Genomic DNA, 12,843 nt, shown 5'->3' on the forward strand with positions numbered 1-12,843 from the left:
AAAACAGTAACGCACGGACACTAAGGAAAACTAACTTTAATCAGATAACTGGTTTGGAAGAATGAACACTTCAGATTACTCGTTAATGAAAGAAAGTGATCAGATTACAGTATCGCGTTACTTAGTAACGCATTACTGACAAAATTGTGCCTGACCCATGCATCGATAATTGTTATATCACCATATTGTGAGATCATCGTGATTGAGAGCCTTGTATCGCAAATCGTATCGTATCCTGAGGTACCTAGACGTTCCCACCCCTATTGTACAACCCGTAGCAAAAAGTATGGAATCACCAGTTTTGGACGAGCACTCACTCAGACATTTAATTATGTAGAACAAACTCAGATAAAAAGCTTGAAAAAAATAATGAATTACTTCAAAAGTGCAACTCCTTGGCATTCAGAAACACTAAAAGAAATGAATAAAAAAAGATTGTGGTGGTCAGTAAATGTTATTTTTATAGAGCAAGTACAGGGAAATATAAAACCACTCCATTCTGAAGAAAAAAATATGGAATCACTCCATTTTGAGTAGAAAATACAGACACACCCAGTCAATTTCCTTTCCTTAAACGGCACCCTGCCTCCGATTACATCTGCTCGTTAGTCAGCAGTTAAAAACAGTGAGGTTATCCCATTTTGCAGGGCTGTTGGACCAAGTGGATTCTGAAGAATCATGACTACAACAAGAGAAATGTCTCTTGAGACTAAGGAGAGGATTAGCAAACTTCTTGAATGTAACACTACACGTATGGTTGCCAAAAATGTGGGCTGTTCACAGTCAGCTGTATCAAAAATCCGGACCAAGTACAAACAGCATAGCAAGGTTGTTAAAGTTAAGCGTACTGGTAGATCGAGGAAGAAATCCAAACGTCATGACAAACAACTAAAGGCCATATGTCTTTAAAACAGAAGATGTACAACACGACAAATGAAGAAGAAATGGGAGGAAGCTGGAGTCAGGGTATGTGACAGAACTGTGCAAAATCGCCTCACGGAAATGGGATTTTCAGACAGGAAAGCTAAAAGGAAACCATCATTGACACTTAAACAGAAAAGATCAAGACTGAAATGGGCTAAGGAGAGGAAACCATGAACTGTGAATGACTGGATGAAGGTTATTATCAATGATGAGTCAAGAATCTGCATTGGACAAGGTGATGATGCTGGAACTTTTGTTTGGTGCCGTTCCAGTGAGATTTACATCGATGACTGCCTGAAGAAAACATCAAGATTCTACAGTGATGAGTCAAGAATCTGCATTGGACAAGGTGATGTTGCTGGAACTTTTCTTTGGTGCCGTTCAGGTGGGATTTACAAAGATGACTGCCTGAAGAAAACATCAAAATTCCCTCAGTCCTTGATGATATGGGGCTGCATGTCAGGCAAAGGCACTGGGGAGAAAGTGCCTCAATGCGCAGAAAGTCAATAAATGCGCAAGTTTACATTGAAATTTTAGACAGCTTTCTTATCCCTTCAATTAAAAATATGTCATTTTCCAAGATGACAACGCATCATGCCACAGAGCTAAAACTGTTATAGCATTCCTTGGAGAAAGACTCATCCAGTCAATGTCATGGCCTGCAAATAGCCCAGATCTCAACCCTATTGAAAACCTGTGGTGGAAATTGAAAAAAAAATGTTCACAGGATGTCTCCGACCTGCAAGGAGGATCTGGCAACTGTAATCAAAGAGAGTTGGCACCAAATTGATGAAGAATACTGTTTGTCACTCATCAAGTCCATGCCTCAGAGACTGCAAGCTGTCATAAAACCCAGAGGTGATGCAACTAAATACTAGGGATGTGTTTTGACTGTTATTTCTTTGTTTGTTTCTCATGATTCCATATATTTTTCCTAGGAATGGATTGATTCTATATTTATTTCCCTGCACTTTTGAACTAATTCGTTATTTTTTCAAGCTGAGTTTATTCTACATAATAAAATATCTGAGCGAGTGCTCGCCCGAGCATATGATTCCATATGTTTTGCTAGGGGTTGTACAAACAGAAATGGTGGAATGTAACGAAGTAAAAGCACTTCGTTACTGTACTCAAGTACATTTTTATGTATCTGTACTTTACTTGAGTACAAATATGAAGTGTTGTTTTTTAATTTTTCGTCACTACATCATACAAAACATATCTAACATATATTGTACACAACGCAGAGAAGATATAGCATTTGCAGCCAGCACACACAGTCATGGTTGCCCTACTTCCCATCATGCATTAGGGCAGAACAGTTTAGTCACTACAGTATCATTTACTGAAAGCTCAACAAATACACTAGTTGGCAATATTTAGTCACAATATACAAACTCACATTTATCCTTTAAGAATCTATCCGTGGATCCCTTTCACTGAAAGAATGTTAATAATGTTAATGCCATCTTGTGGATTTATTGTTATAATAAACAAATACAGTACTTATGTACAGTATGTTCAATGTATATATCCGTCTTGTCTTATCTTTCCATTCCAACAATAATTTACAGAAAAATAAGCCATATTTTAGGGGTGGTTGAATTGCGATTAATTACGATGAATTAATTTCTAAGCTGTGATTAACTCGATTAAACATTTTAATTGTTTGACAGCCCTAATTTTAACGCAAATGGCCGTCAATGGCATCGATTTATATATGCCTCAATGGAATCCAGTACATTTACATTGGCATCAATAGTAGCGACATTCATGATAGTCAATGGCATGGATGTACATAGCTGTCGGTGGTATTGACTTACTTAGGCGCCACTTCAATGTCAATGGGCTGTAATGGTAAGTGGTCAAAAATCACAACCACCTATGTTTTCCAGTCATTGAAAATGAAGGGAAAATGCTTGTCATTAAAAATGAATGGAATTTAGATATTTAAACAGTGCCGGTCGGTCAAACGGTTTGGAGTCTCCAGTGTGCCGAAAAAACGTGGATAATAAGATTATGAAAGAAAGAAATTAATATAAAGTTGAGGAATTTTACTAGCTGGGCCTGTGCCTTGCAAAGCCCCATCTAATTAAAAAAAAAATCACTTTTCACAAACAAAATAATAATTAAATGGTGACGGTTATTGGGTTGGCCGGCTCTAGCAATGAGGTGTCACTTATTTTTTCAGGGAGTTGGCAACCCCTACTTTTAAATCTCACAAGAAATGACGAGACTATTGCAATTGGTTGGAAAGGGACGTTAACATTATGTTGCATCAACATGATCTAATCTAGCTACTCATTCATTGTTCATGTTTATGTATGGACTGCATGATTGAATCATGCTCACCTTGGAAACATGATGTGTTCTTGCTGAAAATGCACATTGTCTTTTAGTAAACTTTACAACCTACCGGAGTCTTTTTTTTTTTTTTGAGTGTAGAAGGCTCTGTTGTAGCGAACCTACAGTGCCTTGCAAAAGTATTCGGCCCCCGTGAATCTTGCAACCTTTCGCCACATTTCAGGCTTCAAACATAAAGATATGAAATTTAATTTTTTTTGTCAAGAATCAACAACAAGTGGGACACAATCATGAAGTGGAACAACATTTATTGGATAATTAAAACTTTTTTAACAAATAAAAAACTGAAAAGTGGGGCGTGCAATATTATTTGGCCCCTTTACTTTCAGTGCAGCAAACTCACTCCAGAAGTTCAGTGAGGATCTCTGAATGATCCAATGTTGTCCTAAATGACCGATGATGATAAATAGAATCCACCTGTGTGTAATCAAGTCTCCGTATAAATGCACCTGCTCTGTGATAGTCTCAGGGTTCTGTTTAAAGTGCAGAGAGCATTATGAAAACCAAGGAACACACCAGGCAGGTCCGAGATACTGTTGTGGAGAAGTTTAAAGCCGGATTTGGATACAAAAAGATTTCCCAAGCTTTAGACATCTCAAGGAGCACTGTGCAAGCCATCATATTGAAATGGAAGGAGCATCAGACCACTGCAAATCTACCAAGACCCGGCCGTCCTTCCAAACTTTCTTCTCAAACAAGGAGAAAACTGATCAGAGATGCAGCCAAGAGGCCCATGATCACTCTGGATGAACTGCAGAGATCTACAGCTGAGGTGGGAGAGTCTGTCCATAGGACAACAATCAGTCGTACACTGCACAAATCTGGCCTTTATGGAAGAGTGGCAAGAAGAAAGCCGTTTCTCAAAGATATCCATAAAAAGTCTCGTTTAAAGTTTGCCACAAGCCACCTGGGAGACACACCAAACATGTGGAAGAAGGTGCTCTGGTCAGATGAAACCAAAATTGAACTTTTTGGCCACAATGCAAAACGATATGTTTGGCGTAAAAGCAACACAGCTCATCACCCTGAACACACCATCCCCACTGTCAAACATGGTGGTGGCAGCATCATGGTTTGGGCCTGCTTTTCTTCAGCAGGGACAGGGAAGATGGTTAAAATTGACGTTAAGATGGATGCAGCCAAATACAGGAACATTCCGGAAGAAAACCTGTTGGTATCTGCACAAGACCTGAGACTGGGACGGAGATTTATCTTCCAACAGGACAATGATCCAAAACATAAAGCCAAATCTACAATGGAATGGTTCAAAAATAAACGTATCCAGGTGTTAGAATGGCCAAGTCAAAGTCCAGACCTGAATCCAATCGAGAATCTGTGGAAAGAGCTGAAGACTGCTGTTCACAAACACTCTCCATCCAACCTGACTGAGTTCGAGCTGTTTTGCAAGGAAGAATGGGCAAGAATGTCAGTCTCTCGACGTGCAAAACTGATAGAAACATACCCCAAGCGACTTGCAGCTGTAATTGGAGCAAAAGGTGGTGCTACAAAGTATTAACACAAGGGGGCCGAATAATATTGCACGTCCCACTTTTCAGTTTTTTATTTGTTAAAAAAGCTTAAATTATCCAATAAATTTTTTTTCCACTTCACGATTGTGTCCCACTTGTTGTTGATTCTTGACAAAAAATTAAAATTTTATATCTTTATGTTTGAAGCCTGAAATGTGGCGAAAGGTTGCAAGGTTCAAGGGGGCCGAATACTTTTGCAAGGCACTGTAATTAACTTTTTATCTGAAATACTCCTAAATCGGCAGAATCTTGTCTTGAATCTATCTTTAAATGATGAAATAGTTTTAAAACTTTGACAAAAGTACACATAAGGGAAATTATGGAATTACGGGAGCAATTTTAACAACTGTAACAGTTGATTCACAACATTAAATTAATTGAATGTAGTTTAAAGATGCTGATACAGAATGGGGACTGGAGTATTTTATTTACTGTTATTTTTGTATGTTTGTTTACTGTTTTATGCTAACTTGATACTGAAATAGTAGTTTGGTTCCTGAGAGGATTTTTGAACAATTTTGGAACTAATGTACAAAAAATTAAGAAGGAAAAAAAACGAGGGGGGTGCATCAATAATAGTTTTATAATCGAATCGGAGCCTCTGAATCGTAATCGTAATCGAATCGTTAGGTGCCCAAAGATTCCCAGCTCTATTATTATTATTGTCTATAACTTGGCATATTCCTTATCCAAAAAATTACAAGACAGATGGCGTATTTACATTGAAAGAAGTATAAACAAATCATTATATGAATTTGCACTAAAAATAAGAAAAGTAACTCCAGCAAAGACTTCAATTTGAACTGAAGTCAGATTGACTAATGTAAATTAGACATATTTGATTTAAATCCAAATGGGTAAAACATTGAATGTGTTTCAGGATATGGACCAGGTCAGATGTCATGATGTCAAAAATGGCATCACAGATTGATAAATGGGGAGTGCTGTTGACGGCAACTGTCGGCCATTGCGTTGATAGTGCCCATGTCAACAGTGAACTGTTAGAGATATTTGTCTGCAATGAACAGTAAGACATTTAGTCAAATGCACAATGTAAGTTAGAGATGCTTGAGTGTCTTCATTTGCTAGATCTCATTTTGTTCTTATTCCTGTGTAGGTGAAGACAGTCTTGAGAATCAGGGGGACGAACTTGCAGCACGCCTCACTAAAAATTGACCATTTATTGCTGATTTCCCTTTTTATTTTTTTTAGTCCATTAAAATCAAATGTTCGCAGGCAGGATGCAAACTTTGCAAAGGTTAAGGTTCTTACTAGGGTTGTTCCGATCATGTTTTTTTGCTCCCGATCCGATCCCGATCGTTTTAGTTTGAGTATCTGCCAATCCCGATATTTCCCAATCCGATTACTTTTTTTTTTTTTGCTCACGATTCAATTCCAATCATTCGCGATAATTTTTCCTGATCATATACATTTTGGCAATGCATTAAGAAAAAAATGAATAAAACTCGGACGAATATATACATTCAACATACAGTACATAAGTACTGTATTTGTTTATTATGACAATAAATCCTCAAGAAGCATTTACATTATGAACATTCTTTCTGTGAGAGGGATCCATGGATAGAAAGACTTGTGATTTTGTATATTCTGACTAAATATCGCCATCTAGTGTATTTGTTGAGCTTTCAGTAAATGATACTGCAGCCATTCAACCCAAATGCATGATGGGAAGTGGACCCATGACTGTGCGTAGTGCTACCAATTCATATATCTTCTCTGCGTTGGGATATAACTTAAGGAGTTGAGAAAATGATCAATTGCTACCTTGCTTCCCCACATTGCTTCCCATGATATTTTTAATAGTTGGGCGAGAGAATGTAAGGTTTTAGCCTATTGTAAAAGATCCAAAGGCTGCCAAAATTCACTCTACTCTTATTCTGCTGTCTTTTATAGCTCTAAACAGGTAAAATGGCGTCATTACAGATTGAGCGCGACAATGCGTGAGTGGGTCGTGTAACGGATGGATTAATTGCGTTAATACATTTTTTAAAAAATTTATTACGCCGTTTTTGGTACCTTAAGCCTAAACTAAAGACTCTGGCTGGGTGTAACATATTATGTCTATAACGTCAAATACATTTAGAAAACGATTTAATTAAAATATATATATATATATTTAAAAAAGGCATGGCCGATATTTTTCTGCCGATTCCGATACTTTGAAAATGACGTGATCGGACCCGATTGATCGGCATCCTGATCGACATCTCTAGTTCTTACAAAAAAATAAACGTCGCGAAAAAAATCTTATTTGTCATGATATGAAACAAATTCACCGCGGCACATGAAGGGGTTGTCCGACTCTAACGCGGCCCACCACCACCACCACCACAGCTTCAAAAAATCCTAGGGGAAACACTGACATCTGTCATAAGCATTCATTAATGCTCATGACAGTGTCATGTCATGATTATGACCGTCTTATGTCAGTCTTTTGACTATGTTGTATGACACTGCTGTCAAATAAAGTGGTACCGGTTAGAATCTTTTCTTGTAAATAGCCCATTATACAGTGAGGACACCTGCGGCTTATAGTCCGGTACGACATATTGTCTGAAAATTACGGTAAGTAAAAAAAGTGAGTACTTAGTAACCACTGACAAACACTACCTGGGTAGATAATTACAACGTTTAAAGGGTACGGCTATTTACCTCACTGGCTGCCAATGAGGTAAATGTGAAGCAACACAGACAATCAAACGTAATAAAAGAGTTGCCCGGTCACCACTTCATAACATACGAGCTTCATTTGCATGTGTTCAATGTGGCATGCGACACCTCATTTGCATACGGATGAATTATAGCACCAGAGCACGCCGCACTGAACTCTAATTAAAAAAAGGCTTCACAGCGGAGTATAAAGTCAAAGCGCTCGTCGCAGACAGTGATTAGTGCGATAAAAGCGTCCATGGAGTCGCTTCAACCAATGAAAGGAGTAATGCGTGTTTCCAGTACCTGCCAGAAGATGGTGTCTATGGTGCTTCCCAGGAAACCTTCTCTTGTTTCAGAAGAGAGAAGTTTTGGGCCCAGGATGGTCATAAACTCCTCAAAGTCCACCTGGCCATCACCTTCAAAATAAAACACTTATTACCAGCCGCCCTGTCATGGTAAAACGACTTATTTGCCGACAACTTGTACTGATGATGATGATGTAACGTGGTGACAATACAGATTGGAAAGATACCCAAAGTGATTCATGAAGTCTGATGTTCTACATCCTTTCAAAATAAAATAAGGCAAACTGCATGGCAGCAGGTTCTTCATCTTTGCTACATACAGTGCTATGAAAAAGTATCTGAACCTTGTGGAATTTCACACATTTCTGCATTATCACCATCAAATGTGATCTGATCTTTGTCAAAATCACACAGATGAAAATACAGTGTCTGCTTTAACTAAAACCACCCAAACATTTATAGGTTTTCATATTTTAATGAGTATAGCATACAAACAATGACAGAAGGGGGAAAAAATAAGTATGTGAACCCTCTGCCTAAGGAGACTTAAAGAGCAATTGAAACCAATTTTTACCAAACATTTTAAGTCAGGTGTGTGCCCAAACACTGATGAGTAGTTTAAATCTGCCCTGCCCACTATAAAACACACACCTGGTAAGAAATTTCTTGATGAGAAGCATTGTCTGATGTGCATCATGGTTCGTCAAAAGAGCTGTCTGAATCCTACGATCAAGGATTGTTGATTTGTATAAAGCTGGCAAAGGATACAAAACAATCTCTAAAAGTTGGATGTTCATCAATCGACAGTCGATAAGTTGTCTACAAATGGAGAGAGTTTGGCACTGTTGTTTCTCTCCCAAGGAGTGGCCATCCACCAAAGATGATGCCAAGAGTTCAGCGCAGAATACTAAAAAAGAACCCTAGACTGTCTGCTGAAGACTTACAGAAATCACTGGCACAGTCCAATATCTCTGTGCACACATCACTTATATGTAAAACTATGACCAAGAATAGTGTTCATGGCAGGACTCCATGGAGGAAGCCACTGCTGTCTGTAGAAAACATTGTTAATCGTTTAATGTTCGAAAAAAGGCACTCGGACACTCCACAGAGGTTTTGGCAGAATATTTTGTGGACTGATGAAACCAAAGTTGAATTGTTTTGGAGGACCACGCAATGTCATGTGTGGAGAAAAAAATGGAACAGTTTACCAACATCAATACCTCATCCCAACATGAAGCATGGTGGAGGGAGCATCATGATTTGGGGCTGTTTTGCTTCCTCGGGGCCTGGACAACTTGCAATCATTAATGGAAGAATGAATTCAAAAGTTTATCAAGATGTTTTGGAGGAAAACCTGAGGCCGTCTGTCAGACAGTTGAAGCTAAAAAGAGGATGGATGCTGCAACAAGACAATGATCAAAAACACAGAAGTAAATCAACTTCAGAATGGTTTTAGAAGACCAAAATACCCCTTCTGGAGTGGCCAAGTCAAAGTCAGACTTGAACCCCACTGAGATGCTGTGGCATGACCTAAAGACAGCAATTCATGCCAGACATCCCAGGAATCTGACTGAACTATGGCAGTTTTGTAAAGAAGAATGGGCCAAGATTAATCCTGATCAATGAGCCAGACTGGTCTCAAGCTACAGGAAGCGTCTGTTTGAAGTTATTGCTGCCAAATGGGGGGCACAAAATATTAAATATGATGGTTCACTTACTTATTTTTCTCCCTTCTGTCATTGCTTGCATACTATCCTCATTAAAATATGAAAACCTATAAATGTTTGGGTGGTTTTAGTTAATGCAGACACTGTTTTTTTCATCTCTGTGATTTTGACAAAGATCAAAACACATTTGAGGGTGATTTCATGCACAAATGTAGGAAATTCCAAAAGGTTCAGATACTTTTTTCATTCCACTGTAAAAGCCAGTTCATCACACTGAGTCTGGTTCTTTGTCTTCCCAAATTAAAAGCTGTCAAACAGAGGTAAGGAGGTAAGTTCTTCATCCTTTAAAAAAAAAAAAAAAAAAAAAATTTGATTCTCCATTCTTTCGAAAAATAATTTACCTGCTGACAAACACTTCATCTTTCCAAAATAAAAGCTGTCCAACAAGAATAACATGTCATTTCACAATAAAAACTACCCCAACACATAGAATTTAATACTTCATCCTTCCTGCCAAACAACAAGGTCACACTGGGGGTTGGATTTTCATCCTTTCAAAATAAAAAAGTAAACCACCTCAACGCACCACGTGGACGCTGGGTAGTTATCCTCCCGAAGTAAAAGCTGACACACAAGAAGGTCATATCATTTCAAAATAAAAGCCATTCCACCACAAGGATGCTGTTTCCTCATCTTTTTAAATAAAATTGCTACCACAAGAAGGTTACATGCCAACTCATTCTTCATCTTTCCAAAATAAAATCCAGCCTTCCATAAGGAGGTTGGGTTGTTGTCCGAACAAAATAAAAGCTGTCCTACGGGAAAGGCACAGCCTTTCAAGATAAAATATTATTTCTTTTAACTCATTCATTCCCATCCATTTTCACCAGAGCAAGGCCCTTCACTCCCGGCCGTTTTCTGGATTTTGACTGATTTTGCAAAGCCCACAGAAAATTCTGTTCTATTGGTATATAAACATGGAACCCACCAAAAGAAAGATTGGACTCTTTTCTTTCAGCAGAAAAAAAGTAAGTTCATATCTTCTTCCATTCTTTAGAAATCAGCATTACAAAATAGCTTAGTTTGAGCAGTTTTCCAATTTCTAATGAAAAAAAAACGGGAAAAAATGAGCTTTTTGTAAACGCATACATTTCAAACATAACTTTGACTTTAACACAGCTGTTTTTTGCATTAGTTGCATCCCAAATATCTGAATAACATTTTCCTTTTACAAAATATCATAATGAACAAGACAAATAGAGCTTTTGATAGCAAAGTAACATTTTGTTTACACATGACTACTGAGAGATGACGCCTGTTGTCGCCGAGATGACGCCGATGTCGCCGCGTCTGCCGTGTAAACTTTTCCCTCATCGTTGTCTGTCTCACAAAGATTGATTATTTTTTAATCTCTGCGGGGTCTGCTTGACGAGCCCACTGCACGGTGGTCTCAGTCGTTTTGCTCCGTCATCCAACGCCTGGCATTCCAGGCGTCCTTTCGGTTGTTTTGTTTGGTCGTCCGCCGCCTGGCATACTGCCGCTACCGCTCCGACCGTGCTGCCCGGCTTTTCATTGTTTTGAATCGGGTTGCGGGTCTTTACAAAATGCACTACTGCCCTCCAGTGGCCAGTTTTATTGCTTTAAAATGGGTTTGGAGCCTTGTTTTTTTTCTCTCATATAGATCACAAGCTATAGATTCTTCTTGTAAAAAAAAAAAAAAAATTTTTTAAACGCAAAAGATGTATAAATACGTTTTTGGGATAATGAAGCATTTAAAAATAGAACGTATTTATACGTTTCTGGGAGCAAATGAGTTAATTGAAAAAAAAAAAAAATCTGCTATGGACTGAGGGCATGATGTTTGAAGCGTGAAGTAGCGAGGGATCACTGTATATCCATAAGTTTTCATCGGTGCCAACTGGGGTGGCAAGCCTACTGTATCTTTTAGGGTGGTAGTTGCCCCACCATGCCACCCTGGTGGATCCGCCCCTGGTGACCGGCACCTCATTTTATCCCAAAACTAAAGCTGCCCTACCAGAAAATGACTTGTCAACCACTTCCTGATGCATTCAAAATAAAAACTACCATGCAAAACAGCCACTCGGCGGCTGATTCATTCTCCTTTCAAAACAAAAGCTTCCCTATCAACTTCTCTGTATTGCATCATCAAGCAAATGCTGCTTTCCATCTGTAGTGACAACTTTTGATGAATTATTAAGCAGACATGCAAATGCGTGTGGAAATGTTCCCCCACCGTCCATGTCGAGCCTCTGCATGATGATGGCGAGCTCCACCTCACTGGGCATGTAGCCCAGGGAGCGCATGGCCATTCCCAGCTCCTGCTTGGAGATGAAACCGTTCCCGTCGCGGTCAAGAACCTTGAAGGCCTCCCGGATCTCTGCCGGACAAACACGCAGTCAACTTCGCTAGCCCAAATTTATGAATTAGCATTCAAGGAGTTAGAACAGAGGTGTACAAACTTGTGGCCAGGGTGCCAGATCTGGCCCGCGACATCATTTTCTGTGGCATGCAAAAGTAAATGATGTGCATCGATTTCATGTTTCTTGTTAAAATAAAGTTCAAATGAAATTTCAGCAGTCCTCAAAGAGAGATTGAGAAACACCGAAATTAGTGTATTTACTATTTTTACATTTTTAAAAAGACAAAAAAGTTTCAAATGAATATGTAAAATGAAAAAAAAAATTTATCATAAAACTTTGAGAGGAGATATTTCCAACAAAATCCCTGTATTATGTGAAAAAAAATGTAAAGTAAAAAGTTTAAAAGAAATTTTAAACTAAAAATGTTTTCTCTCATAAAAATGGATATACATGAATAATAAAAAAATAGTAATACAAAATAAAATAAATCATGACTAGAAGAGAATATTTTCTTTTTTCCTATTTTTTGTTAGCTTATTTAAAAAATAAAAAATAAAAGTCCTTTTCTAAAAATTAAAAAAAGAATATTAAAAAAAATGTAAAATAAATAAATAAAAGTGGACAAACAATTTTTAAAACATGAAATAAGTTTTAATAAGTAAAATTAAAATAAATCATAAGTAAAATTAAAATAAATATTTGTTGAAAAATTTTTTTAAATGGTTTTTTCTGCCCATTTTTTAAAAATAAGAAAACAAAAAAAAAAAAAAAAAAAAGAATATATTCTGTGTTCCACCTTTTTTAAATTAGCAATGCAACTAAAATTGAAAAAACGAAAATATAAGCGGATATATAGCTTAGCTTAGTTTAGACCAGCCTGGCCTAACATAATGTAACATAACCTAAAACACAACATAACCTAAAACAAGGGCTGTCAAAATTATCGCGTTAACGGGCGGTAATTAATTTTTTAAATGAATCACATTAAAATATT

At 37.8% G+C, this 12,843-nt stretch overlaps 1 protein-coding gene across 2 annotated transcripts in view; it reads right to left on the reverse strand.

The window, feature by feature from the left end:
* LOC130911234 (calcium-binding protein 8-like) overlaps window positions 1-12,843 on the reverse strand; it is an 81,198-nt gene that overhangs the window by 23,611 nt on the left and 44,744 nt on the right. For both annotated transcript variants that reach the window (XM_057829066.1, XM_057829067.1), the window contains exons 3-4: window positions 11,723-11,866; window positions 7,797-7,909 (exon numbers count right to left, since the gene is read on the reverse strand). In XM_057829066.1, the coding sequence (XP_057685049.1) occupies window positions 7,797-7,909; window positions 11,723-11,866 (257 nt within the window). The remainder of the gene's footprint in view (window positions 1-7,796; window positions 7,910-11,722; window positions 11,867-12,843) is intronic.

Source organism: Corythoichthys intestinalis, unplaced genomic scaffold (assembly GCF_030265065.1).
Source record: "Corythoichthys intestinalis isolate RoL2023-P3 unplaced genomic scaffold, ASM3026506v1 HiC_scaffold_23, whole genome shotgun sequence".
In the NCBI taxonomy this organism is placed as follows: Eukaryota; Metazoa; Chordata; class Actinopteri; order Syngnathiformes; family Syngnathidae; genus Corythoichthys; species Corythoichthys intestinalis.